The sequence below is a fragment of the Panthera onca genome, chromosome D1 (assembly GCF_046562875.1).
Source record: "Panthera onca isolate mPanOnc1 chromosome D1, mPanOnc1 haplotype 2, whole genome shotgun sequence".
Classification (NCBI taxonomy): Eukaryota; Metazoa; Chordata; class Mammalia; order Carnivora; family Felidae; genus Panthera; species Panthera onca.
The window spans coordinates 41,396,514-41,423,945 of NC_138348.1; the positions used below are offsets into that span (position 1 = coordinate 41,396,514).

General features: G+C 52.0%; 2 protein-coding genes across 2 annotated transcripts in view; both read right to left on the reverse strand.

Moving 5' to 3' along the window:
* KCNC1 (potassium voltage-gated channel subfamily C member 1) overlaps positions 1 to 3,875 on the reverse strand; it is a 45,411-nt gene extending 41,536 nt beyond the window's left edge. The window contains exon 1 of the mRNA XM_060606157.3: positions 2,057 to 3,875. Within this exon, the coding sequence (XP_060462140.1) occupies positions 2,057 to 2,626 (570 nt within the window). The 5' untranslated portion in view covers positions 2,627 to 3,875. The remainder of the gene's footprint in view (positions 1 to 2,056) is intronic.
* A 12,001-nt stretch (positions 3,876 to 15,876) lies between these two features.
* MYOD1 (myogenic differentiation 1) lies at positions 15,877 to 19,669 on the reverse strand. The gene is made up of 3 exons (XM_060606156.3): positions 17,668 to 19,669; positions 17,115 to 17,193; positions 15,877 to 16,827 (listed from the first exon to the last, which is right to left on the reverse strand). The coding sequence occupies exons 1-3, from the start codon at positions 18,295 to 18,297 to the stop codon at positions 16,577 to 16,579; spliced, it is 960 nt and encodes a 319-aa protein (XP_060462139.1). The 5' UTR covers positions 18,298 to 19,669; the 3' UTR covers positions 15,877 to 16,576.
* Between the last annotated feature and the right edge of the window lie 7,763 nt (positions 19,670 to 27,432).

The following is a 27,432-nucleotide window of genomic DNA, read 5'->3' on the forward strand; positions in this document are numbered from 1 at the left end:
GAATGTCAAGTGGAAGAAGATGGACAGTAAGGGGGTGGGGGTGGAACATACCCCACATGTCCCCTGTCTATCCAGAAAGTCAGGAACACAGGTCAGAACCCTAAAACTGAGCCCAAGGGGTAGGGTGAGGGTACCCAGCTTCTTACTAGGGAGCCAGGTGGCTGAGAGGACAATGAGAAAATTGGGCCTACTTCCTTCCTGGGCCAAGGGGGATGGTGGTGGTGGTGAGATGCTGTCCAAGGTCAAATGCAGGCTGAATGGGTGGCTGTCCTAACCCAGGACTTTGCCGAGCATGCCCCCAGCCCCAATATGTGTTTGTTCAACCTCCCAGACCCCCTCCTCCGGCCCCTCTCCACAGCTCAGCCACAGCCTCCAGTTACATAATTCCCTGGTTGTGGTGGCCTCTGTCTGGAGAGGAGAGAGGAGGGTAGATCTCTGAGGGTCCCAGTCCATTCTGGAAATGGCAGGGAACTGGCATCCAGCTCAGGAGATGATGGGGTCCCAGAGGACCTGGGTTCTAGTCTTGCTTGGCCTCTGGCTCCCTGAGTGACCTTGTGTAGGGTCTCTAGTGGCAAAACGAAGGGCTTGGTTCTGTTGCTATCCACCCTCCCCCACATCTGTTCTAGAATTTAATGCATAAGACTCTGACCTGCTGCCCCCTTCCTTGCATGCTAAAACACTGAGAGTTTTATCGAAGTCACAAATGTATCAGGCCTGTGCCTAAACAGCCTTTTTCTCCTCATGGACACCTCAGTGCCCCCCAAGTCCTCTTCCCCCACTGATCCTTAGCACTGATCCTGCCTCCTTCCCTGCCTAATCCTCCCCACCTCAGCTCCAGGGGGCAGGAAAGAAGGGATGTGGAGCAACAAAAGAGAGCAGTGGTTTGCCTGGTGGGGGGTTGAGGGGTGGCTCTGCTTTAAATTCACAACTCTGACCCTCCCCCTCATGCCTTCCGCTCCCTTCAGACCACAGAGCCAGTGAAGGCAAGGGGTGTCTCTTCCAGGGTGGGTGGCTGCCACCACTGTCTCCCCTTAGGGCACAGTTGAGCAGCAAAGACCCTTAGATTCACCAGACACCTTCTCCCATTTAACAGATGAAGAAACTAATCCCAAGAAGCCTCTGAGAGGCCAAGGTCAGCAGCAGGATGCCCTTTGTCTCCTGCAACAAGCTGCTGTTACTAAAGGGGAGTGGCTGATGATGACACACCCACCTCTCACACCCCTTGGGTCATGTTACCCTTTAGGCCCCTACTTTGCCCCTGACAGGTCCCAGAGGAAGCATAGTATAAGCCGAGTGGCCCCTTCCAAAACCCTCCCCTTTAGTCAGGCCCTGTTCCCAGCACTAGGTCTCAGAGTGGCCACATCCTCCTCCCCACAGCCCAGCCACACACCAACTACAAAGCTATTAATTAGCCACAAAGATTCCCTCTCAACCTTCTCTTCACAAGGGCCTGAGGTTGCTCCCTGGGGAGGGTGGTCTGTCTTAAGCAGCAGACCAGGCCTCGAGCCCTCCTCTGTAGGCCCTGCGTGGCTCCAGATGCCGCTTACCTGGGAGGGAGGGAGGGAGGACTCCCAGCTTCCCTCCCCACACGAAAATCTAAAGGGCAGTTCACACCTTCACAGTGTACATCTGCAAAGACACAAATATGCACACACAGGCACTCCTGCACATTCAAACATACACACGTTCACTCATTCCCACTACATACTTTACCCACCCAAATATACACCACCACACTTACATAAATATGCACACACAATCTACTCATACACACAAACACCCATTTGTACTCACTCATACATATTAAATTTGGAAATACAGACACAGACCTTACATACCTACAAAACTAGTCACCCTGGAAGAGCAATCTCTCTCTTATCCCCGCTTTTATGCACGTTCTCATATGTACACACACACACACACACACACACACACACACACACTCCTTTCAATTCTGATTCCCTAGGCGCCAGTTCTCCAATCCGCCCCTGCCCGAGGGAGGCAGAGAACCCGGCCTTTACCACCCAGCTCTCCTGATGGGCAGGTTGTCACTTACCCGCGCGTAGCGGGATGAGTAGGGGTCCTCGAAGAGCGCCCAGATGCGCGGCTGCCAGCGGCGCCAGAAGCCGCCGGGCCGGCCATCTGGGGAGTCGCTGAGCGCTAGGCGCTTGGTCATTTCCAGCTCGTCCTCACCGTCGCCTGAGTCTCCGGGGCCGTCGGCGTCCGCGTCGTCGGCGCTGTTGTCAAGGGGTGCGCCGCCAAAGCTATCAAGCGCCTCTTCTGCGTCGCGATGCTGGCGATAAGTCATCCAGCAGCAGGGTTCCACGTCGGTCTCGTCGATGCCCCAGAAGGCCAGCTCCTCCTCATAGAGTGGCCCGCACACGTCGGCTGGGCAGTGCAGCTTGCCAGTGCGGTAGTAGTTCAGGATGTGCGCGAAGACGCCTGGGTGGCGATCGAAAAAGAACTCGTCTGCGCGCGGGTCATAGTCGAAATGGCTGTGGGCGTCGGGCTCCGCCAGCCAGGCGAGCCGCGTGCCGGGCAGCGTGCGCAGCGTCGAGCGGTACGTCTGGTGGCGCGTGCCGCCCACGTTGATCACGATGCGCTCGCTCTCGTCCCCTTGGCCCATCGCGGCGCCCCCTTAGGCATGGCGCGGCCCAGCGACACCCATGGGAGCGGCCGCCAGGGGGAGTTGGCGCCGGGGAGGGGGGCGCGGGGCCTCCTCCCCCCTCCCCCCAGCCGTCGGGGGGGACAGAGGATGGTGGCTCTGGCCACCCTAAGAGCGACCCAAGCCCCTCAGGGGCGCTTTCTGTCGGGTGCTGGTCCAGGGGCGTGTGCGCGGGATCCCAAGGGTCTCTAGGCGCCAGATGTGGGAGGGAGCTGGTCCGGCTGCGGAGGAGGCAGAGGAGGAAAGAAGGGAGGGAGGAAGGGAAGGAGGAAGAGAGGGAGAGGGACGGTGCTCAGCGGCGAGCCCCGGGAGGAGGGAAAAGAGGGTTGGGGGGCCGGGCTCCCGTCCCCATCTCAGCGGGAAAATGGAGAAATTGACACAAAGCTTTTTTGGGGGAAGGTCAGCTGCTCCAAAGGCCCGACAGATAGATCAGCCCCCGGAAGGGGGAGGGGAGGAGAGGGGGCCGGGAAATTCGCGCTCTGCTCTGCGGTGGTCGCCGCAGCGCGCTCTCTGCGCTGGGGAGATGGATGACCGCTGCCTTCCTCCCTGCGTGGCCGGGCTGCAGCTCGGGGCGCAGGGCGGGCTCCGGCCCCCTCCCTCTCTCCTTGCCTGGCTGCCTGCTCCCCCCGGCGGCGGGCGCGCCTGCCTGCCCGCCCGCCCTCCTCGCTCCTTCTCCCCGCCTCTCGGAGGAGATGGCGGGCCCCCTGGGCAGGGGCACCCAGGGCGCTGCTCGGTGCGGCGGCCGCGGAGCGCTTTGCTGGGTACGCTCCGGCTTGAGCTGGAGCTCCGCGGGGCTACGCTCGGACTCCGGCGGCGGTGCTGAAGGGACAGCTCCCGAGCTGTTGCGGGGCCCGCACTGGTTCTCTGGGCTGGGTTCGGTCTGCGAGGCCGGTGGGCACTGGCTCTGGCGCCTCTGCGCCCCGCGCTCCGCGCCCGGCTTCGGGCAGGCGGTTGAAGGTGCCGGTCAAGACGAAGGGGCTGCGGCGGTCGCGCCAGGGAGGCGGGGGTGGCGGGTCCAGGCGCGGCGAGGCGAGGCCGGGGAGGCGAGGCGCGGAGCGGCCGCCGCCGCCGCGACGCTTCTGCCGCCCGGGCTGCTGCTAGGCTCGCTTGCTCGCTTGCTCGCTCGCGCGGTCCGCGTCCAGCCCGCCGCTCTCCGGACACAAGCCCTCGGCGCGCGCAGCCGCACTCGCCCCCGGAGGGAGGCGCCGCGCTGGGTCCTAAAAAGCCCCGATTCCGCGCCCCCCTCCCAGCTCCGAGCGGAGACAGCCTCCCTCAACCCCGGCGCTGGGGGCGCCCGCCCCGCGTGGCTCCTGCTGCTCTGGGGAGACCCGCCGACGCTCCGCCCTGGGGTAGCGCCACTCGATGGGCGGGGGCTCCAGGAGACGTCTAGGCCTGGCCCCCCGTATCAGACTGAGGTGAGAAGGGCGTCGGCACCCTTTCCTCTCCTTCCAAACTAGGGACTCTCTGATCCCCAAGTGAAACGAGATGCCCTCGACCGCTATCAGAGACACCTTGACCTGGACGAGTATTGGCAGCTCCAAGAAACCTTTCATACCGACCCTTTCGGTAGCGAAATCTGGAGCCCCCACGATCTTGTCATAGATCCCTCTTGAATGGACTCAAAATAACATCCTCCAAACACAAAACACATACGCTGTCCTCTAAGCCTTCTACTAACAACCCAATAATCCTGGACCACTATGAACGCCTTTTGACCCCTTACTCACCCTGGGTCCTTCTTAATTCCAGGCTGACCCTAGTCTCCGGCGAGAGCCACACGCTCTACCATACTGATCCCAGCTCACTGATCCTCCCACACTAGCGCCGGATCCCTAGGTGGGCATCCCTTATGAAAAGGGTATTCTGCCCTTAGAGGTCAGAAGGAGCAACTGCAACCCCCCTTTCTCCGTTGGGCTTCAGCTGCCTGAGTGGTAAGCTGATGGCTGTGCCTGGGAGCTAGATGGGTGCAGCTTCTGCTGTGATTTCCACAGCTTCACAGTTGATCTTGGGTGTGGGGGGTTACAGGTTGGGCCTCCAAGCCTTCCTGGCCCATGTTTGCTGCCCGTGCCTCAGTTTACTCAATCACTCTTTTATTCCTTCCTTGTTCCACACTCTGTCTCAGGCACAAGAGATCTTGCCCTCAAGGGGCTCCCAGGCTTTTGGGGAAGTGGGCAGGTGGGTCTGGGCAGGGCTGGGGAGGTCAGGCCCAGCTCCAGGGGTGGCTGCACCAGGAAAGAGGCTTATTGATCCCAGCCTAGCCCAATCGAACACAAGGCTGCCTGGGCTAAGGGCGATTTAATTAAGAAGACAGGAGGCTCTTATTTACCTGTCAGCTCTTGCTAACTGTGCAGACAGCTGTCCCTCTACACTGACATGCAGACACGGCTGTGAGCCGGGGGACAAAGCTGTGCCTTGGACATCTGTCTCCTCACTTGGCCAGGGAAATCCCAGCCCAGGGAAGTCTGTGTGTGGTAGTGGAAAGGTTTGGAGGAGTGGAAAAGGTTGGAAAGGGCAAGGGGCAGAGCAAAACACGAAGGATGGGAGAAGGACAAGGGCAGAAACAGGGGCAGTGATAGGCAGAGGCAAAGAGACAGCTGGAGTCTGGGACCAGGATGGCACCTCCTCCCACCAGAGATTGATCTAAACCAGAATTATTTCCCCTTCAATCTCAGGGTAATGCAGGGATGAGAATGCTTTTGAGTGTCTCTCTCACCATGACCAGTGTGATCCCCATCCCCTAACCTGACCTAGTGCAGCTCAGCCTCACCCAAATTCAGATTCCCCAAGAAACAGGCTCTCAGAAAGCTCTGCCCCAATGCAAGGAGGTGATAAAACAGAGGAATGGGAAGAAGAGAAAAAGATGGACACAGGGAGATGGACATCACACACACACACACACACACACACACACACACACACCCCTGGCTGGGAGAAATCAAGATGGGGAGAGACCAGAAAGAGGCCTCTCCAAACCTTCTCTTCCTTCCAGCCAGGCATCCAAACTCTCTTCTCTCTCAGAAAGCCTTCTGTGTTTCCATAAGCCACAGGGGGCCAGGACTCCCCACTTCCCTCTCCTGCAGGAAGGATCACATTGGATCAGAGTATGGCTCCCCAACCTTCACTGTAGCTCATCTCTTTCCCCCAAAAGGACTATCAGCTCCTCCAAGGCTGCTTCTTGTTTGGTTCCTTCCACAGTGCCCAGAACACAGTAGCTCCTTGTTAAGGGCTAGGTGATTTGAGGAAGACCAGGAGAGGGCCTGGGATCCTAGCATTCAAGTGTCAGGGGCCATGAGAATCTGGAGCCCTGAACCAAGGCTGAGTCGGGGGGAAGTACATAACCAGGGTCTCTCAAGGCATCAGTGCAGAGTGCACTCAGGCTACTACCCCATGGTGAGCCACAATGGGAAACTTAAAGGTGCCCCACGTGGTGGTCAGGTGCAGAGGTGGAGAGACAGAGGCTGCTAGTAAGGGGAAGTTTGATGATCAGGAGCCCTGGTAAGGCCTGGCCCTGGAGGATGTACTAGAAAAAGAGAGGCAGGCGAGGGTTGGAGGGAGGAGAAATGTGAAAGGGTATCCACTACATCCTAAAATCCCCTACATAACAACTGGAGAAGGCTTGGAGAAAGGATCCTCCCAGGTGGGGAGCTGTCCCTCAGGTGCCCCAGGCTGCCTCACTTTAGGATTCTCACCTTGATCCTTGATGGCAACCCCCAGCCCAGGCCGCAAAGAATGCCCCCCCCTTCTCCATCCTAAGCAGGGACATAAAAGTCCCTTCTCTCACTTCCTTTTCACACTGTAAGAAGGCTGGCATTTGCAGAAAGCCCAGAAAAACTGAGAGGGCAACACAGAAAGAGAGAGAGAGAGAAAAAAAAAAAAGCCCCAGAGAAATGGGAGTGGGGGGAAGGAATTGCTGCATGAGCCTTAGCTTCTCACTCACAACCACTAACCACAGCCCCTCAGCCCAGCCAAGACCCTCTCCCTTTCCGCTTGAGCAGGATGCCCTTATTCATAGCCATCTGTCCCTCCCTTGCAAAGGAGGCTTATATCCCATGCCAGAGGATCACTGGGATCAGTGGCTAGTGAGAAGTGTGGGCAATGAACTACCAGTGGGTTGGTATTGTTCAGTGGTCAAGAGCATAGCCTTTAGGGCCAAGCTGTCTGTGTTCAAATCCTCACTCCATCGTTGACTTAGCTATGACCTTGGGCAAGTTATTCAACTTCTGTATGCCTCAGATTCTTTATTGTTGGATATGAATAATAGTAAGCCTTATGTTCTTAACACCTCAGCTCTGGGATTTCTCTTGTTCTGGCTGGAGGGGAGGGTGTGCCAGGCTCCAGTAAGCTCTGTGGTGAGAATGGCTCCAGGAGGAGCTGGGGCTAGGAGTGGACTAGAAAAAGGTGAAGGGAGTCCTGAAGCCAAGTTTGAACTATGTTCTCACACTTGGCACTTGTAAGCCTTAGATCTGGTCCTGCTAGGCTCTGGAACTGGCCCAAGTCCAGCCCCTGGGCCTTTGTCCAGCTTGGCACACCCTCTATGCTGCTCTCTCAGGCCTAGAATCTTAGCATTCCCGGTGGGTTGGGATGCCATCTTGTGGCCACATCTGGAAACTAACCAAAACTGGGCACAAACTGAGCAGGCTTTGGGGATGACTCCACCAGAAGCAGTGAAACCAACTGGCATCTCCTGCCCTGACAAGAATCCTCCCTCCAATGGACAAGGGAGACTGAAATTAGGGGTGCAATAGTGGAAAATTTGGTGACTGTGGCTGTTGGGTCTGTATCCTGAGCACTGACCCTGGTACCTAAACTGGGAATGGGGTAGGGTGTTTAGCTCTTCCTTCCTGCAACCCCTGGTGAGTGGAGCCCAGTTCTCTTAGGCCAGAGGAAATCTAAAAAAAAAGCCAAGGTAAAGAATGCCCAGGGGAATTGCTAGACCAGGGTTTCTGAATCTTGGCACTATTGACATTTTGGACCAGATAATCCTTTGTTGTGGGGGCTCTCCTGTGCACTGCAGGATGTTTAGCAGCATCCCTGGCCTCTACCAACTAGATGTCAATAGCACCCCTTCCCCACCTTCCCCAACCATGACAATCAAGAAGGTCTACAGTCACTGCCAAAAGTCTTTCGGGGGCTAAAGTTTCCTCTGATTGAGAGAACTATGCATCTAGACAGATTTGGTTATAAGTCTCATTTGCTACTTATTAGCAACTGTTCACTTTCCTCTCTAGGCTTCTGTTTCCTCATCTGTATAAAGGAAATGACATTTTGTGAGGATTAAATGAGATAGTGTCTCATTTAACTTCCTCTCTTTACCTTTTCCCCCTTCCCTCAGACTGCCCATCACCTCCAACCCCCCCTGACCAGCCCTTACCCCACGTGTCTCATCTCTCTCATGGGCTCCTGCCAGTTCTGAGTGACACCTGTCCCTTAGAGTGTCACTCTAGGCTTGACTTTGGGGAAGATGGGGCCTCGATGCCTCGCATGCTGGTTGAGCAAGGCAGAGAGGTAGGAAATGATGAAGCCTGTGGTGAAGGAGGCATGTGGATGGTAAGAGATGCTTATGTGCAGGGAGGGTGAGTGGGCACAGACCCTCCTGTAAGACCATTCCCAGCAGGACTGGCCAGAGACCGCTGAGTTTTCCTTCTGGAAGCAGCTGGAGATGTGTCGCTCTCCCAAAGGTCTTCCTCCCTCTTCAGTGCCTTTGAGAAGAGCCTTGTGGGTTTTCCTGGTGGATGCCTCTGTGTGCGTCACGCTGCAGGTAAGCCTGGTTGGCAATGTCTGGTGGGTGGGCCCATGTTTTGTGAGGCTTGACATTTAGATATTTTGGGGGTTACACTTAAAAAAAAAGAACAGAAAACTGGGCAAAAAAAGTGAATATGTATTCAGACTTAGAAATCAGGACCAAATGTAAATTTTAGAAAGCTGACAAACACCACAAACATTTAAAAATCCAGAAAAAATTGCTTAGCATTTTTATTAACTGCCTGACACACCAACATAAGACTTAAAAAAAATTTTTTTTGAGAGAGAGAAAGACAGAATCAGAAGTGGGTTCTGTACTGACAGCATAGAGCCTGATGTGGGGCTTGAACTCACAAACCACGAGATCATGACCTGAGCCGAACTCAGGTGCTTAAGGGACTGAGCCACCCAGGTGCCCCAAGACTTTTAAATACGTTATATTTACTTGGAAGCCAACAAAACAGTTGCAACTTTTTTTTTTGCAACTACAGAACAATATTCAGTTAATAAAATCACATGTATTTTATTAAAACTGCATCAAAGCTGACTGAAAATGAAAATATCACCATCCCCTCATATAACTATTTTTTCTGTGCACCAACAATAAGAATCTGCTTTAAATTTCCGTGCCAACTTACAGCTACCATATTGTACCAGGCAAGGTTTGTGGCTACTTAAAATACCACCAAGACAGGGCTACTTAAAGACACATTCGTGAAATGCAGGGGACCCAGAACAGCCACAACAATCTTGAAGAAGAACAAATTGGGAAGACTCACACTTCCTTCTTTCAAAGTACTACTCAATAGAATTGAGAGCCCAGAAAAAAAAAAAACCCATACATTCATAGTCAATTAATTTTTGAGAAGGGTGCCAAGAAAACTCAGTGGGGGGATGGGGGAAAGAATAGCCCTTTCAACAAAAGGTGCTGGGACAACTGGGTCTCAATATGCAAAAGAATCGAGGGGGATCCCTTCTTTCCCTGTATAGAAAAATCACTAAAAGTGGATGAAATATCTAAATGTAAGAGCTGACACTATACTACTCTTACCTGAGTTAGGTTATGGGTTTTTAGATATAATGCCCAAAACACAAGCAACAAAAGAAAAATATAGATAAATTGGACTCCATCAAAATAAATAATAATTTTGTGCTTCAAGGGACACTGTCAGGAATGTGAAAAGACAACCCATAGAATGGGGGGAAATATCTGCATATCACATATCTGATAAGAGTCTAGAATCTATAATATATGCAGAACTCTCAAAGCTCAGTAATAAAGAGACACATAATCTAATTTTAAGAGGGGCAGAGTATTTGAATAGACATTTCTCCAAAGAAGAAATACAAGTGGCCAATAAACACACAAAAAGATACTCAGCATCATTAGTCATTAGGGAAATCCAAATCAAAACCACAAGGAGATAGCACTTTACAGCCACTAGGGAGGATGGCTAGAATAAAAAGACAAACAGTAATAATGTTGTCAATGATGTAGAGAAATTGGAACCCCGATACGTTGCTAATGGGAATGTAAAATGGTACAGCTGCTTTGGGGAAGGCTTTGGCAGTTCCTCCAAATTTAAACATAGAGTTATGATATACCCAGAAATTTCATTTTTAGGTGTATATGCCCAAGAGAATTAAAAGCATATGTTTATACAAAAATGTGTACTTGAATGTTCATAACAGCCTTATTAATAGCTAAAAATGGAAACAACCCAAATATCTATCTACTGATGAATGGATAAACAAAATGTGATGTATCCATGCAATGCAATATCATCAGCTACACAAAGGAACAAAGGAGTGGCACACGCTACAACATGGATGAATCTTGAAAACATTATGCCGAGTGAAAGAACTCATAGACAAAAGGCTACATAGTGTGAGATTCCACTCAGGAAATGTCCAGAATAGACACATCTATAGAGACAGAAAATAATTCGTGGTTGCCAGGGGACTAGGAGAGGAGGGAGAGTGTGGAGTGACTGCTCATGGGTAAGAGTTTCTTTTGGAGTCATGAAAATGTTCTGGATTAGATAGTAGTGGTGATGTTGCACAACATTGTGAAAATAGTACAAACCACTGATTTCGACACTTGACAAAGCTAAATGTTCTGGTATGTGAATTATATCTCAATAAAAAGGTGGGAAAGTAAAGAAGGATATCAGTAAACCAGGTCATAAAGAATTTGCTTATGTGGAGAAAAATCTGTTTGTCATGGTTCCAGTTCCCTTGTCTGTAAAGGATCTACTTCACTACCTTTTTCTTTTTCTGAAATGCTCTAAGCAAATTAATAAAAAATTTCACAATTGGTACATACCTTTTAAATTCACTGATCCGTGAATACAGAGAGCAAGCCCAGATCTAGATGGGTTCAATCACATTTCCAAGATGGCAGAGCTGGTCAGTGGCACAGCCAGGCTTAGATCCCGGGAATTATGTAGTCATTGACATCCTCTGGGACTCATTTACCCCTGCTACTGGGAAAGTTCTGCTTGAATTAAAACCTGCTGTTAAATTTCTAAAAAAAAAAAAATAATAATAATAATAACTATGTGAAAATAACCCTGCGTAATATAAAAACCAGTATCACATAACCTCACATTTTCATGTGTTTCCTTTAATAGTAGTGACTTGCGTGCAGAGGACTTAGTGTTTTTCTAGATTAGAAAACACTGAGCGAGAACCAACTTGTTCTTCATTAGCACCATTGTCATTTTTGTCATCTTCCTCCTCATCTTTTCATTTTTCTGCCTTCCTCCTCTTGCTCTTTTTTTTCTTGACTTTGCTCAGTCTTGTCCACCCCTTTCCACCATATCAGGCTGTATATTCTTTACCTGCTTCTTCATAGGACAGTGGTTTTATAACATCATTTTCCGTACAGAGAATTGAGAGATCGTTCAACTAGTTCAATCTTTCCTTCAAAAGATCGTGGTGATCAAAACTTGTTTTGTATATCACTGATAATTCAGGGAAGCTTTTTTCAGGCTCCCCACCATATAGGACACGTCATGCACAATTTTAGGATTGGTGTCAAATTGGGGAAAACTCTATCAAGTTTCTTTCATCTGTGGACTATAAGAGTTCAAGGCACATTGGTTTCCATATAACACCCAGTGCTCATCCCGACAGGTGCCCTCCTCGATGCCCATCACCCACTTTCCCCTCTCCCCTATCCCCCATCAACCCTCAGTTTGTTCTCAGTATTTAAGAGTCTCTGATGGTTTGCCTCCCTCCCTCTCTGTAACTTTTTTTTCTCCCCTCCCCTCCCCCCTGGTCTTCTGTTAAGTTTCTCAGGATCCACATATGAGTGAAAACATATGGTATCTGTCTTTCTCGGCCTGACTTATTTCACTTCTGACAATAAATTATATTTAATTAAAAAATCACTAGAAATTTTTTTAAAAGTTGCTGATTTGTCTTATGGCGAACATAAAAATAAAACAACAAAAAACGTTGTATTCATAAAAAAACCCACAGAGTTCAAGGCATTTTGTGGGGTGCCTGGGTGGCTCAGTCAGTTGAACATCCAACTCTTGATTTCAGCTCGGTGTCATGATCCCAGGATTGTGGGATCGAGCCCCGTGTGATCCTGAGGTGCGCATTGAGGATAGAGCCTGCTTGGGAATCTTTCTTTCTCTCCCTCTGCCCCTCTCCCCCTCTCTGTGCACGCTCTCTCACTCTCTCTCTCAAATTCAAAAAAAGAGTTCAAGGTACTTTGAGTTTTCTTATGTGGTGATTATTTTAAAATTTTAAAAAATTGACAGTGTTCACTAAAACGTTTGTTGATGTTGACGTCTTTTGAGAGTGGCATGTTATGAATTTTACTCTGTAAAATTTACTTTGTTGATGCCAGCACTTTGTGTTAGATCAGCAAAACATTTAAAATCACTTTCCAGTGTGTTCATACAATTCAGTCTTCATTGACTGGATTATCAAACAATGCAGGAGTCTTCAATAATTCCATTCAAGTTATGACTTTCTTTTAATACACTGCTTTTTGGTATGATCTAAATATATATTTTGGGTACAATTGTCTTCTCAATGTCCGATCATTTAAATTTATTTCATTCTTCATTATTATCGCTTCTGTTTCATATTCTATTTATATAAAACACATTCCACTAAACCCAACCAAATGTATACCTTTAGATTGGACCCCAACATGCTCATAAATGCCACCCACCAGAAGAGAGAAATCAGAGTGGAAAGGGACGATGGTCATACTAATTGGCCTTGGCAAATTAAGAAGGAGGCTGGACCAGGGCCTTAGAAGGGACCTAAGCTTAAACTTCATTGGTTTCAAGATGCATCAGCCCCTGGTGATATGCTCTGGGTACATGTATGCTGTTGTATGAGCACACATGTGTAGACATGGACCCAGTGTTTCCTTAGATCCAGCCCAGGTAAAAATGGCCCCAAGAACAAGGGTCATTTCATCTACACTGCAAATGGAGTTGGCCTTAGCTAGATAGCACCCCCCCTCCCGCCATCAGTTCAGAGGACTGAGGTGGGAGATGGGCCAGGAGGGGGACCTCAAATCCCATCATCAATGGAGGGACCCAATCTCCAGCTGCTTCCTTCCCTCCCGACTTTCTCTCCTTCCTCTCTCCTTCCTTCTTGTGTAGAGGTCCGGGGCAAGGCAGCAAAGAGTACAGTCTCTGGAGCCTCTCTGCCTGGGTTCAAATCCTGACTCATGACCTAAGCTAGTCCAGTGAGCATTCTTCTCTGGGAATTTTCCAACTAGAGTTCAATGGTGAAATTCAAGGTTAATCCCTGAGTTGCTGGAGAAAACTAATATGGACTTGGAGAGCGTGAACCAAGTAAAGGCAAGCAGGGGAATGGTGGAAGCCTAAAAGGGGCTCCAGTCCCAGGTGTCAAGGCTCATGGTGGCTGTAGTGCTGCTTCCATATGTGAACTGTCCCCTGTCCTTCCAACACACCCCTCTGGGGGTTAAGCTTGTTTGAACTGGGTTTCTGTCACCTGTAACCAGAAGTGTCCTGGACTAAATCTGTCCCCATACCTGCTTTTTCTTCTCCTGGTGTCTCCATCTTTGTGATAGCAGAACTGTTCGCTCTGAACCAAACTGGAGCCTGAGTTAGCCTTGACCCCCCCCCCTTTTCCCTCACATCCTTAGGGCCTCCGTACACAAGGCTCTGTGAATGGTTATGCAGGTTGTGCACTGAACAAGTGAACCTGGCTAAGAAGGTCAGTGGGGGCTGAAGTCCAGCCTGCTTTTTGCTTGCCTAGCCATGAACCCTGGTGAAGAGCAGTGTCCTCGGGAAAGAAGGGATACCTTCTAGTACACCCGAAGCTGGTACACCAGCTTTTGGGCCTTTTTTCCTACATGCAGTTTGTTCCCTCAGTGCAGAAACTCTGCATCCTTCTTTCTGCACTTTCTTATATCCCATTATCATCTTTCATTGCACCCTTTACTCTTCCTTATAGTATTTCTCACCATTTATTCACTTGGTTCTTTGTCTCATGGCCATTTCCCCCCTGAATTTTAAGCTGTGTGAGGTAAGGTCTGTGCCCTTGAGGTTCTCCACTGTACTGTCAACACTTTATCCGACACTACTGTCTCCACTCCCATGCTTTCTTTCACATCCTAGTCATAGCCCCAACTCAGGCCATGTCTCCTTTGAGCAACCCTCACGGCCTCCTGATAAATCTTTCTGCCTCAAGTCTTGTTGCCTCCTACCCATTCTGCCAGCCCAGGCTGGCCTTTCTAAATACAGATTTACTTGTACCCTTCCCCTGGTTAGATTCCTCTATAGCTCCCTACTGCCCTCAGGATAAAGTCCAAATGAGGTCCCTTGGGGCCCTGCCTCTGCTTTTTCCCTGTCTCACCTCTGGGCTCTCCTGTGAACATTTTTGGTTCCATGAAGGCACAGTTTACTTTCTGTCACATCAGGGCCTTTGTCCTTGCTGTTTCCTCAGCTTGGAGTACCCTTCTTTGGCTCCTCTTTCCTGACCAACTCCTTTAATATTCTTACCAGAGGTTACCTGCTTTTTTGTATCTTCTGTTCCTACTGTGTTCTTCTACACATACACCCCCATGATAGCACTTAATTCATTGTGATGGAACCAGCTGCTAAGAATTCAATCTTCCCAAAGGGTGCTTCCCAAGGTCAGGAACTGTCCACTGCCCTCTGTTTTCACACAGCATAGGACCTGGTAACTGTTGAATGAGTGAATTCATGAATGGGCCCCAAAGGGTCTCAGAGGAGTGTAAAGAACTCCAACGAGCATCTGGAAAAGTAGCCAGAAGAAAAGCCGAGGATCATTAGAAACAGAGCAGCTCTAGGCAGCTCTTCAGTGACCCTGTGTTTTGGGGACATCACAGGCTCTTCTCAGAGTAGAGAGCAGAGGTCCTTCTTGCTGGCAACACATCTTCCCTACAATCCTCAGGGTCAGCCCACCTGGCGAGCAGAAGGTGGGCTTATAAGGTTTTTAGGAAAAAAGTGTCTGTAAGGGTGAGATGTGGGAGACATGGAGGTCCTAATGACAAATGTATGTGTTTGGGAGTGGGCTTGGGGTGGTATGTAAATGGGGAGGAACTTTTACCCCACCATCCTTCCAGGGGTGCCCTTCCAGCTGTGTGTGTGCGCATGGGTCTATGGGCATTGGGTTATCTTTTCTTGTTTCTCAAGACACAGTTCAAATGGCACCTCCTTCAGGAAGCCCTCCTTCCACCTTGGCTAAATCAATGGCCCCTCCTCTGCTCTCAGAGCATCTATAGCCACCTACGATGATGCAGGTTTGCACTGCCCCTGTCTCCTCAGGCCTCTTCTTAAGAAATCTGACAGGACCAGGATGCTCTAAGTGCTGGGTTACTGGCTGAGTAGAGACATCTGTGTCTTAAGATTACTCCTATCACTAAGCGCCTGTAAGTGCCATACAGCTTACATGGCCCCTTCACACTTACCTCGTTTCTCCTCAGAATGCTGTGAACACCTCATGACATTCTCTGCACCCATGAGGCTTCCGAGTGGCACCTAGAGCTACGAATTTCCAGTGATCCTTCTGGACACCACACCTGGGTTCACTCTGAGTATGGAAAGGCGTGATTCTCAACCTTGCATAGAGTTTAGAATCACTTGGGCAGCTTTTGAAAAATAACAATACCTGGCCCAGGATATCAGGGGCAGATATGTTAAATCAGAATCTCTGGAGAATGAGGCCCGACATGGATCTTTTTTTCCCCCACTACTCAAATCAGCCTAAAATGCATCCTGACCGCAGAACGACTGACCTGCATGAGACGATGGATCAAAGGAACCATCCCCAAGTATAGGAGCCAAACTCACCCCTCCCTTCCTATCCCCGCCCCAGGTTCCTTTCTTGCAATCCGTCTTCCGCCTACAGGGGTCGCTGCGGTACAGCTGACCCAAGTCTGCAGGTTTTCCTCCCAGCCAAAAAAATCTTGCCCCCGTCCCCAGGGAGAGCCGGAGCCACCGCGGTATAAATTAGCGTCTTTATTTCGAACACCTGAGCGAGCGCCCGCGGCTCGCCCACTTGTGGTATAAACGTACAAATTCCCTGTAGCACCGCACACCATGCTTCAGAGATAAATACAGCCCTAGGGGCTCTTGCTCTGGCAAAGCAACTCTTATTTACAGGAATAGATTACAAAAGTGTTACAAAAAGTGGTCCTGAAATGGGGGAGGAGGTGGAGTGGTTACTGTTAACACTTGTTAGACGCAGAACGCGAGCGCACCCCGACGGCGCAGGGGAACAACAAAGTCTGCAGGGCTCTGGGAAAGAGAGGCCACGCCCCCTCAAACAACAGGAGCGTCCGGAGGCGGGGCTTAGATCTGCGCGGGTTCCACCCCGCGTAGGGAAGGGGAAAAGGAAGAGGAAGGGTCTGGCCCCTCAAGGATCAGCTCTGGCCTCAGGAGAACTCCGAAAGGCCATTGCAGCGGGTCTCAGGGAAGGGTGTTGCGTGGGCAAAAAGGACTGTGTCCTTACTCTGGAGTGCGGGAGGCGGAAACACACATCAGTTCTCCCGCCTCTCCCAATTCGGGAGAGGGGTCGCTTTTAAAGCGAAGTTGGGAACAGGCGTTGGCATTTAAGCTCAATCTTTTGGGCACGAGGGACCCTAGGGGCACTATCCCTCCGGCGCGTGGGCAGCGGAGCCCTCCCATGCGGCCGCCCACCTCCTCAGAGCACCTGGTAGATCGGGTTGGGGTTTGCGCCCGCTGGGCACTGCGGGGCGGCGTCCGGGGAAGGGGTGGGGGCGCCGCGCTCGACCTCACTCTGGGCCGCCGCCTCTTGTGGGCCCGGAGACGACTCCGGCGGCGCATCCGCCAGCAGAAGGGAGGGCGCCGTGGGGCTCTCGGTGGAGATGCGCTCCACGATGCTTGACAGGCAGTCGAGGCTCGACACCGCAGCACTCTTCCCGGGCCTGGGTTCTGCGCGAGGAGGGGTAGGTTAGTAAGCAGTTGAGCCGCGGTCAAGTCTCCACCTATGGATTCAGTGCTTTGGGGCAGACAGGAAACTGAGGGCATGCCGGAATCCGCGAGGACCCAGCGTAGTCCGCAAGGACCCAGTGAGAGTGCGGAGCGTAAAGGGAGCTGCGCCCTTAGTTATTCCATTCCCTGTAGCGTCTCCCAGAATTGGGGGTGGGGAGGGGGGTCCTGGGTAGAGGGAAGCCAGGGCAGCCCAAAGGGGTAACGCGGAAGGAGGCGCGAATACGCACCGCTGGGCGCCTCGCTGTAGTAGGTGCTGTCGTAGCAGTTCCGCCGCCGGGCACCGCTCGGGGGGCCGCTGTAGTCCATCTGCAAAGGGCAAGGGCGACCGAGTCAGTCTCGGGACCGCATGGGGCCAGAGCATCACTCCCTGTAGCCACCCCGCCCCACCTCCCTAAGTCTCAGCCACGAGTTCTGGGCCCTGACTGGGGGATAGGGGCGGACAGGAGCTGTCTGCAGCCTGCCCAGCCAACCAGAGGATGGACAGTCACCTAGGAGCACAAATCTGCATTTTGTAAATAGGCATAAGTGGAGAAACGCAGATCTTCATGCCGCTGCAGCAGAGTTCTAACAGAGCCCCTAATCGGGTGGATCGCATTTGTCCCGTGCGCCCCCAAGGCACCAGGCCACCCCAGTGACAGCTGCTCAAGCCACCGGGGTCCACTCCCAGCAAGGTTCCCAGACCAACCCTCCCTCTGGAGGGCCAGCTCCCCGCCTTCGGAAACACGTCCCAGATATACAAAGGGCTGCCCTCACTTCTCGAGCTGGGGGTCCCGGCCTTACCATGCCGTCGGAACAGTTGGAGCGCGGGCTGGACGCGTCCGAGTCGCCGCTGTAGTGTTCGCCGCCACGGCCTGGGGGCAGCGGGCCAGGCGCGTAAAAGGCCGCGGCGGCGCCAGGGGGCGCGGCGTCCTGGTCGCGCAGCAGCGCCTGCAGGCCTTCGATGTAGCGAATCGCGTTGCGCAGGATCTCCACCTTGGGCAGCCGCTGGTTTGGGTTGCTGGACGTGCAGCGCTTCAGCGTCTCGAAAGCCTCGTTGACTTTGCTCAGGCGGCGTCGCTCGCGCATGGTGGCGGCCTTGCGGCGGTCGGCGTTAGTGGTCTTGCGCTTGCACGCTTTGCAGGCCCACAATAGACAGCGGCCAGCCTGGTGGTGCCCGCTGGGCGCGCGCACATGCTCGTCCTCGCGCGCGCCCGGGGTCGGGTGCACGGCCGCAGGGAAGTGCGAATGTTCCTCGGGCTTCAGGAGCGCGCCCACGTGCACGAGGCGCGGGTCCAGGTCTTCGAAGAAGCGCAGGTCCGGAGAGTCGAAACACGGGTCATCATAGAAATCGTCCGCGGAGGCAAAGTTGCAGAGGGAGCCGTCGGGGCCAGTCAAATCTACGTCCCGGAGCGGCGGCGACAGCAGCTCCATATCCCGGCAGGGGGTGGCGCAGTCCTGGCTTCGGTAGGGGTTGCCCGAAACTTTCTGACTCTCCGCAGTCCTGGCCGTAAGGTGGTAAACTAGTAGGGGTCTGAATGTACGGGCGACTTTCCCCCTCTGCCTAGTCCTGTCGGGTCTAACAAGCGGTGAGGAGAGCCGCGGCAGCGCCCGGGGGCTTCCCCACCCCTAGCTTCACGCCAGGCGCCCGGGGCTATTTATCCGGTAGTAGCTTAAGGGCCCCAGAGCTCCAGCGGGCGGCTGGGGGCGGGGGCGCCCGAGGCCAATAGAAACAGGGTGGGGGAGGAGCTTGGGATCCCCGGGGTGGCCGCTGGGGCAAGAGACTGGCCAGCCCCCTACCCCTCGACCCTCGCTCGCGCGCGCGCTTCGGCCCCTCCCTAAGCAGGGAGGGAGGCAGAGGCTGGCAGCCCAACGCGGCTGCACTTGGCTGTCGGGCACACTCGCTCCGAACCTCTCCGGCACTGTACTCCTACTGTGTCCTCGGGAAATGCTGGCCGCGCGCAATCAAATCCAAGCTGACTTTGGGCCCCTCTCTGTCCTCTGCTTTGTGGGGGACCTAGGTGCCGGGTAGGAGTAGAAAACAGATCGGGAGAGATTTGGAGAGAAAGACACAAGGCGATGGCTCAGAGACACATTCAGAGCTGAGATAGTGAGGCAGTGAGGGATATAGCCCAGAAATAGCAGAAAGCTAGAGAGTCAGAGGCAGAGCAACCCGCAACGAGAATTATAGAGTCTAAGTGGGCGAACTTGAGGCAGACTGGACGTGGCGGTCGTGTCGCTCGGCCAGTTCCTACCCCAGGGGTCGCTCAGAGGGCCGTGGGCCCAGGCCACCTTTCCCGGATGCTCTCCTCCAGCCTCATCTATGCAGAAGAGGAGGATCGCTGCTAAAGCTTCTCGCCAATCTCTTCAAGCACAGGTGCTGCCCTAGCCTGGAGGGAGGGAAGTGAACTGCCTAATTCGACCTGCGTGTTTCCGCAGCTGGAATTTCCAGTGAGGGTCCGGTAAGGGTCCAGTCAAGGCATGTCTTCAGCTGGGAAGAAAACTGCTCTGGTTTTGCTTCCTCACGCGCAGCGCTGCACCAGTGAAGGTTCGTTGCATAAAGGCCTGGAACGCCAGACTCAGCCTGAGAACCCCACTTCAGAGTGGAATCTTTGAGAGTTGAGTTTGCAGACCAATGACCTGTGTTCCAGTCCAGATGCCACAGCTTCCTTTATGATTTTGCAGAAGTCACCATGCCTTCCAAGCCTCAGTTTCCCCACTTCCTAAATTGGGGGATAATAATAGCGATTTCTTCGAGTGTTTGTGGTGGTGGTGAGAATCCAAAAAGACCAAAGACGTGGAGGCCCTTGCAAAGATGCAAGGCTATATTCGCGAGACAGCTTACTTCTGTCGCTGGCACCAACTGGACTGTGTGCTCCCTGCGGGCTCCCCAGCTGTTGGCTGGGGCACTGAGCCCGGTGTCACAGCTCAGCTTCCGTGGAGGTCTTAGCTGCCTTTCTTCCCAGCAGGCCCACTGGAGAGACTGGGAATAGAAGGAGGAGGTAACCACCTCATGGGATCTCTGGCTCCTTCACAAGCCCTGGAGTACCCCCACCCCCAGAGTGCCTCTTGGCCTCTTCTTAAATATCTTGTCCACATCCTCCTATCAGCATGCTGGCTAGGGGTTTCCCTTGGACCAGATACCCCTACAGGGCCAGACCCCTGTAGTCCCAGAGCCTACAGATGTAGCTAGAGTAATCTTTGTGCCTTTCCCACTAACTTCTGGAAGCTGTCTTAACTGACTCCTTGAACCCTGGGAAGCCCTCCCTTCCCTCCTTTCCCAGGCTCTTTTGAAATCCTGCTTTCTTCACGTCTCTGCCACTTGTAGTAGTGTTCAAGGTCCTTTTCCTGAAGTGCTCACGTCCCTTCACTCCGTAACACCACCTTCATGTGTTCATTCAGTACATATTATGGAACATCCACTATGTGCCAGCTACTGATTTAGGTATTGGGGGATACAACAACGAATAAAACCATGACTGCTCTCATGGTGCTTACATTGTAGGGTAGGGAGACCGATAGTAAACAAATAAGCAAGAAATATGTGGCGTCAGGAAGTTTTAAGTTCTATGGAAAAAATGAAGCAAGGCAAGGAGGAAAAGTGATGAAGATTGTTTTATTGTATGGAGTGGTCAGGGAAGGCCTCTCTGGGCTGATTATATTTGAACAGAGACTAGAATGAAGTGAAGGCAGAAGAGTCAGATAGAAGGAAGAGCATGTGCAAAGGTCCTAAGCAGGACTGTGTTTCTAATATTTAATAAGTACAGCAAGGAGGCTATTATGTATGGAGCGGATCGAGCAAGTGGGAGAGTAGAAGGAGATGGAGTCAGAGAGGGACAAAGTAGTTGAATTCTGAGATGGAAAGCCACTGGAGAACTGAGCGGAAGAGAAGAAAGTTACCATCTGATTTTCATTTTAACAGGAGCGTACTGGATATGGAAAGCAAAGGCAGAATGAGGAAGACCATCAGGAGACTATGGTAATGACCCAAGTGATAGTGATGGTGGTTTACATTTGGGTACCAGCAGAGGAGATGATGAGAAGTGGTTAAATTCCCAATACGTTTTGAAGATGGAGCCAGCAAGATTTATTCATGATTGAATTTAGGCAGGGAGACAAGAGAGGAGTTGAGGATGACTCTAGGAAGAATGGAGTTGCGGAACAGCAGGCTTGCAGGTGGCAGTTCAAGAGTCCAAGTTGGGGCAAAATTTGAGATGGGCATTCAACATCCAGGTGGGGACATCAGGTAGGCAGGGGCTTTATGAAATTGGAGTTCCAGAGGGGAAGTCTGGGCAGGGGGAAGACCTGCCCACTGAGATATGAGAGTCTCCCTGTCCCCAATGCCACCATCCTGGACTAAGCTGCCACTCTGCTGGCCTGGATGGCCACCATAGCTTCCTGGCTCCTCTCCTTACTTCCACTCTTGTCCCAGCATAATCTGTCCACTACACAGCAGCCTGAGTAATGCTTTAAACATGTAAATGAGATGATATCCCTTTCCCGCTTTAAAACTCCCTAAGAGCTTCTTGGTTGCATTTAGAATAAAATCTCATCTTCTTACACTAGCCTGTAAGGTCCTACATGAGTTGGCTTCAGCCCATCTCTCCAATTTCATGTGGAGCCACCATCCCTTTTGATCACTCCGTTCCCGTCTGAGCTCCTTTCCTGTCTTTTCAACACTGAGAGCTCAATCTAGCCTCAGAGCCTTGAACTTTTGGCTTATAGCACTCTCTCAGGCTCCTCCCAGGATCAGCGGCTTTTCCTATGTCAGGTCTCCACTTAAACGTTACTTCCCGGGGATGTCTCTGTCCATCTTCTCTCAGGTAGCTGGGTCACATCACTCTGCTCATTTCCTTCTTAGCACAGCCACTCTTTAATTACCTTCTTAATTCGCTCATTGATGGACTTAGGCCCAGGAAGGCAAAAACGTTTTGTTCCCCGTGGCGTCTCCAGAAACCATCACAGTGGCTGTCACATAGTAGGAACTTGATAAATGTGGAATGAATGAATGGGTGGCCTCGTGCCCTTTGAATCTCTACGCATATATTTGAGTTTCCTGAAACACGTCATTAACAAGGATGGTTGTATTTCTTCTGAGCTCGACAGTCACATACATAATTAAACATACATGCTGGGTGGCACTCGCTCTTGCCAGGCAAGACTCAGGCCCATTTGTGGGCCTGACACATGGCCTGCTGCAATATCTTAATAGTGTGCTATAGATTTGGCACTGACTAGAAGCTTGAGTCTTTTCATTTGCCTTACGTACCCACAATGAGAAATGCAAATAATTGTTATATTAGTGATTTAGACCAAAACCTATATTTCTTCCTACTTGTTCCAGCAGCAGCAGCAGCAGAATGCCTGGCACACAAGTCCTCAATAAATACTTGTTGGATGAATGAAGTAATGAAGCAAATCATTTGATGCTAGAGTACCCTGAGATTTCCAGGTGAGCTCCTCGAATCGCTTATCTATGCAAATCTAAATTTTTCTCAAGCCTGAGGAGATCTAATTTTTTTCTCAAGCAAGCAAACAAAAGAAACAGAAAAACAACCACAGAGATAAATTTAATGCTAAGACTTAAAAGATTACAGCTTTGGGGCGCCTGGGTGGCTCAGTCGGTTAATCCTACGACTTCAGCTCAGGTCATGATCTTGTGGTCCATGTGTTCAAGCCCAGCGTCGGGCTCTATGCTGACAGCTCGGAGCCTGGAGCCTGTTTCGGATTCTGTGTCTCCCTCTGTCTCTACCCCTTCCCTGCTCACTCTCTCTCTCTCTCAAAAAATAAACATTAAAAAAATTAAAAAACAAAATAAAAGAATACAACTTTGTTTCTTGTGTTTTGCTTTCATAAGAACCACCTTGGGGCCATCATCAAGGCGCCTTTATGATAAGTAAATGTGTGTTCAAACTTACGAAACATTTAACATATTACCACTTGTGGCTTCGAAATCTGAACTGCTTTCACAGTTTTAAACTTGATTTGTAGCTTTATTTTCTTCAGTAATCAGGAAGCACGCACAGCCTGGGGGTGCACTGCCGCTTTTCCATCAGACTTCCAAGTGGGATTTAGTGTGTTACAGAGCTCCTGCTGCTTGAAGAGTTTGGGAATCACTGGACTCAGTGGCTGTTACAGACCTTCCAGGCTGGCCTCACGCCTGACTGGGGTCACTCTCCTTGTTGTGATACCACATCCTCAGGGAGAAGTTTGCCAATACCACCATCCCATCCCTGCTGCCCGAAGAGCAGAGAGAAGCATGTCTGCCCTCGGAACTGGTGCCCTTTTTCAGTCTTAGAGCTGGGTTGGGGCCAGGGAGGGGGAAAAGGACAGGTCTGAAAATGGAGAGAGTCCAAACCCTTATAGGCATAGAGTCCAGTCAAGGGTGGCCCTCGAGGACACGAGTGCTGGACTTGTTCTGGGGGAAGCCAGAGGCAAGGGGCTGAGGGAACTACCGGAGGAGGCATCCCCCAGCACCCTCTCTCTCCGACTCAGGGCCGAGCATACTGGTGGGCAAGTGAGCCCCCGCCCTTGGTTCTCTGGTCTTCACAACGAGGAGCTCCTTTGGCAGCAGGTGGGAAGGGAGGGATCCCTAGGCTTTTCTCTCTCCACCCTTTCCAGTCCACCCTCCTCAGCTCTCTTGCCTGCCTGCCTGCCTGCCTGCCTGGGGCTATAAATGGAGAGCTGGCCCTGGGTAGGAATGCAGGCCTGGCTGAGCCCCACAGGGTTGCACCCTCAGGGAGCGGCCGGCCCCAGGGCTCCCAGCAGCTCTCTCTCTCTATATATAGCCTCTGGAAACCCAATCCAGCCTGCACCTGCCCTGGTCTTCATGCACTCTGCCACTGCCCACGCTGGACCTGTGGCCTCTCCCCCTCACTGGCATAGGCTGCATATCTGGCTGGGAGTTGGGGGTGCCACAGGGCCACGGGTGAAAACATGAGCTGGCCAGGTGGGGCTGGGCCAGCCCCAGGTTCCCTTTCTATCCCTAGTCTTTCCTTTCCTGTTCTTGGATCCACCCTGAGCACCCCTTCTGTCCCCTGCCAACCTTGCTCCCTGGCAAAGCCTGAAGCTGCCTACCACTTGGGTATGAATCCTGCCCTGGGGTCAGCCTGGGTTGGTCAGGAGGGTACAGACGTGGCCCCAGGTTCAGGGCCAGGGTCCCTGAGTTTCTTCACTCCCCAACCTTCCACTTACAATCAGGGCTTGGGAGCCTAGCAGATAAAGTGGAGTTGGAGTAAAGGAGCACCCATGGAGGGGGAGGAAACAGGGAGACAACTGTCATGTATAGGCCCCCGGGGCCCAGGAGGCAGGGTGTGGCTGTGTGGGGTTGGGTGTATGCTGAGGGGGGAGGTCATATGCCCCCTGTAATTATCCTCTCTGATCCATTCACTTATTCAACAAATATTCATTCCTCTCATGGTCTATGCCAAGTGCTGGGAACATAGCAGAGAACAAAACAGAGTCCCTTGCCCTTGCGGAGCTGACATTCTAACAGGCAAGACCAGGAGTAAACAATAGACGACACACTAAGAAGTAGATTATGGAGTACGTTAGAAGGTACAGGGGAAACTGCAGGGGAAAAACATTAGAAGCAGAGCAGGGTGAGCAGGACTCGGATGCCAGGACAGGCCTGGTTGCAGAATTTGAGTGGTTGGGTTGACAAGGTAACATTTGAGCAAAGAGGTAAAGGAAGGTTGTGGGGGCGGGGCATGTGCCCTTTTGGGACAGAAGGTTCCAGGTGGAGAGAACAAATCATTATGAAGCACCTTCTATGGGACAGTTGCCCCTGTCAGAAGCAAGGGATTCTATGGGGGACAAGACAGGTTTGGCTCCTGTTCTAGAAACCCGTGGCCTGAATGTCTGGTGCTGCGTGGGCTGAATAAGATGGGTTTGAAGGTGGCTTGGATGGCTTGGATGATTCACAGGGTGAGGTGAGGGTGAGATGCTTCATGCATACAATGTACTATGTGCACAAGGAGGGGGTGCAGGGCACGGGATGGACCTGATGTGAGCTTGGCATTGTGGGGGAAGACTTCGTGGCTTGCACAGCTGTTCACTCTGCTGGGCCCCACATGCCGCGTGTACCTCACTCCGTGCACACTTCACTGTCCATGTCTACCTCTCACTGCCAGGTCCTTCCCCAGGGACTAAGAAGCCAGATGAGGGAAGTTCTCAGGAGCCCAGACTATTTGACAGAAGCAGGGAAAGCTGAGGCCCAAATTAAGAATCACCTGATGCCTGAGGCACCTGGGAGGCTCAGTCAGGTAAACCTCTGACTTTGGCTCAGGTCATAATCTCACACCTCGTGAGTTCAAGCCCTGCATCAGACTCTCTGCTGTCAGCGCAGAGCCCGCTTTGGATCATCTGTCCCTCTCTCTCTCTCTGCCCCTTCCCTCCTCTCTCTCTCTCTCAAAAATAAAACGTGAAGAAAAAAAAAAAAGAATCACTTACTGCCTGACTTATGGGAAGAACTGAGGAGCTCATTCATATAAAGTCTCTCCCTCAAACATATTCTTCACATAATGAAAGCCTTTCCCCAGTCTTTGAAGGCCATGGTTGCTGTGGTCTAACATAGAAACTTACCGAGTCTTACTAAGCAACACAAATAAGGTGACAATGGCTTAATGACCAAAGTGTCAAGGCAGAAGGTGTCAAGGAAGGCGGGGTCCATGAAGGTACTGATTCTGCCAGCCTAAGGGCATCAGGTTCTTGGGGTGAGGAGAGCCAGTTAATGGAGAGTTTACCACCTCCACTGAACAAAAACCACATTTTTAAAATGTGATTTTAACTTGCACTTTGTCTTTCAGGTAAGACGGTTTGGGTGTAGAAGAAGGGTGACGGAAGGCCTCTCCTTCTACTTTATGCACGTACGGATTTGCGAAGAGCAGAAGGATGTCCCTTGTCTCCTCTGGCTGTGGCACTCCACAGGAGGTCGTCCCAAGGTTCTAATGTCTGGGCCCACAGGGGAGCTGACAAGTGCATTTCTGTGGAAGGACTGCCTGCCCTCCTTCCCACACCACCATGCCCTTTAAAAAAAAATTTTTTTTAAGTGTTTATTTATTTTTGAGACAGAGACAGAGCATGAGCAGGGGAGGGGCAGAGAGAGAGGGAGACACAAAATCGGAAGCAGGCTCCGGGCTCCGAGCTGTCAGTGCAGAGCCCAACGTGGGGCTCGAACTCACGGACCGCGAGATCGTGACCTGAGCCGAAGTCGGATGCGCAACCGACTGAGCCACCCAGGCGCCCCTGGGTGAGTATATCCCACATATAGACGCACCTTCCATGCTATGCAAACCTCTCACACTATGCCCCCTCACACACATTACACACCCCTCATACTCCATGTATACCTCCCACATGTATGTACTTCATACACCGTGTACACCTCCCCTATAGAACGTACCTCACATTCCATGTCCATACCACACCTGTGTCGCACACTACTTCGTATTCTGTGTCAAGCGTATCCACACCTTGGGCCAAACGTGACCCCTTGCCTCCACGTATGCACCTGGATGTTCCCCACTCTATCCAGAAGAGGACACTAGGGGGCATATTGGCTGTGGCATCCACACCTTCGTGGTTACTAGTTTGAACTTTTCTAAGCTGAATCTTCCCGCTTAGAAAAGGCCAGGCCTCCATGTAAGGGCTGAGGAAAGAACTGGTGATAGGGTTGGTGCGTGTGGCAGGATCCAGTGGGCAGCTGTGGGGGTCTGGGGGAGGCCTCAGCTCCCCACCCCATTCCCACTGCCTCCTTTCTGTCTAATCAGCCCACCTGCCAGCCTGGGGGGCTCCAAGGAGCTGGGATTAAGGCACACGCAGCCGTTGGGCTCCAGGGACAGACACCAGCTGCTGCCCCCAGCAGCTGCCCCAGCCACACGCCTATGATTGGAGGTCGGGAGCCTTGAGGAGGCCTCACTCTCTTCCCCAAACCTGCCCATCCCTGGACAGTAGCAGTCAGGACAGGAGTTTCCTGGAGGAGGGACAGAGGGCAGGGGCTTCATGACTGATACCCAGGCTGCCTGGGACACCTGTCATCTGCCTTTGTCCTACATCCTGTCTTGCCACCCCCATGAAGCCTCCCTGGATTTGCTGCTTCCCCTCTGGTTTGGAAAGGTGATTTATGGCCCATGTACCTCAACAGGTCTACCTTCTTACCATTCCTCAAGTGCTCATTAAGTACCCACTCTGTTCCCGGGCTTCAGGCTAGGCGCTGTGTACAGGACCCCTAGCTTCTGGGAGCTCCACCTAGTGGGGAGAGGGAGACCCATGAATGAATCATCAAAACATCCTGTGGGAATACCCAGAGGGGACAACTAACTCTCGTGTGGATCACTGAGAAGACTTTCCCAAGAAGGACCTACTGATATCCTTCTTCTTGGGTACTGAAGGACGAACAGGAGTGCCCAGTGGGAGAACTGGAGGAAAAGCATGCTAGGCTAGAGAAGAGCATGAGCAAAGGCCAGAAGGCATGGCAACATACCATCGGATATTCCTGTGTGGCCGACACTGTGTCTGGGGTTCCTTTGGTCATTTGGGAACTGCTGTCCCATGTCCCCAGTGGGGTAA

Bases quoted from the DNA above. Each gene is read 5' to 3' on its own strand.
- MYOD1 (XM_060606156.3), bottom strand. From the start codon at position 18,297: ATGGAGCTGCTGTCGCCGCCGCTCCGGGACGTAGATTTGACTGGCCCC. The intron at 17,194-17,667 runs GTAAGGCCGGGA...TGCCCTTTGCAG, and splicing joins CCAACTGTTCCGACGGCATG to ATGGACTACAGCGGCCCCCC. The intron at 16,828-17,114 runs GTGCGTATTCGC...CTCCTCGCGCAG, and splicing joins CTACAGCGAGGCGCCCAGCG to AACCCAGGCCCGGGAAGAGT.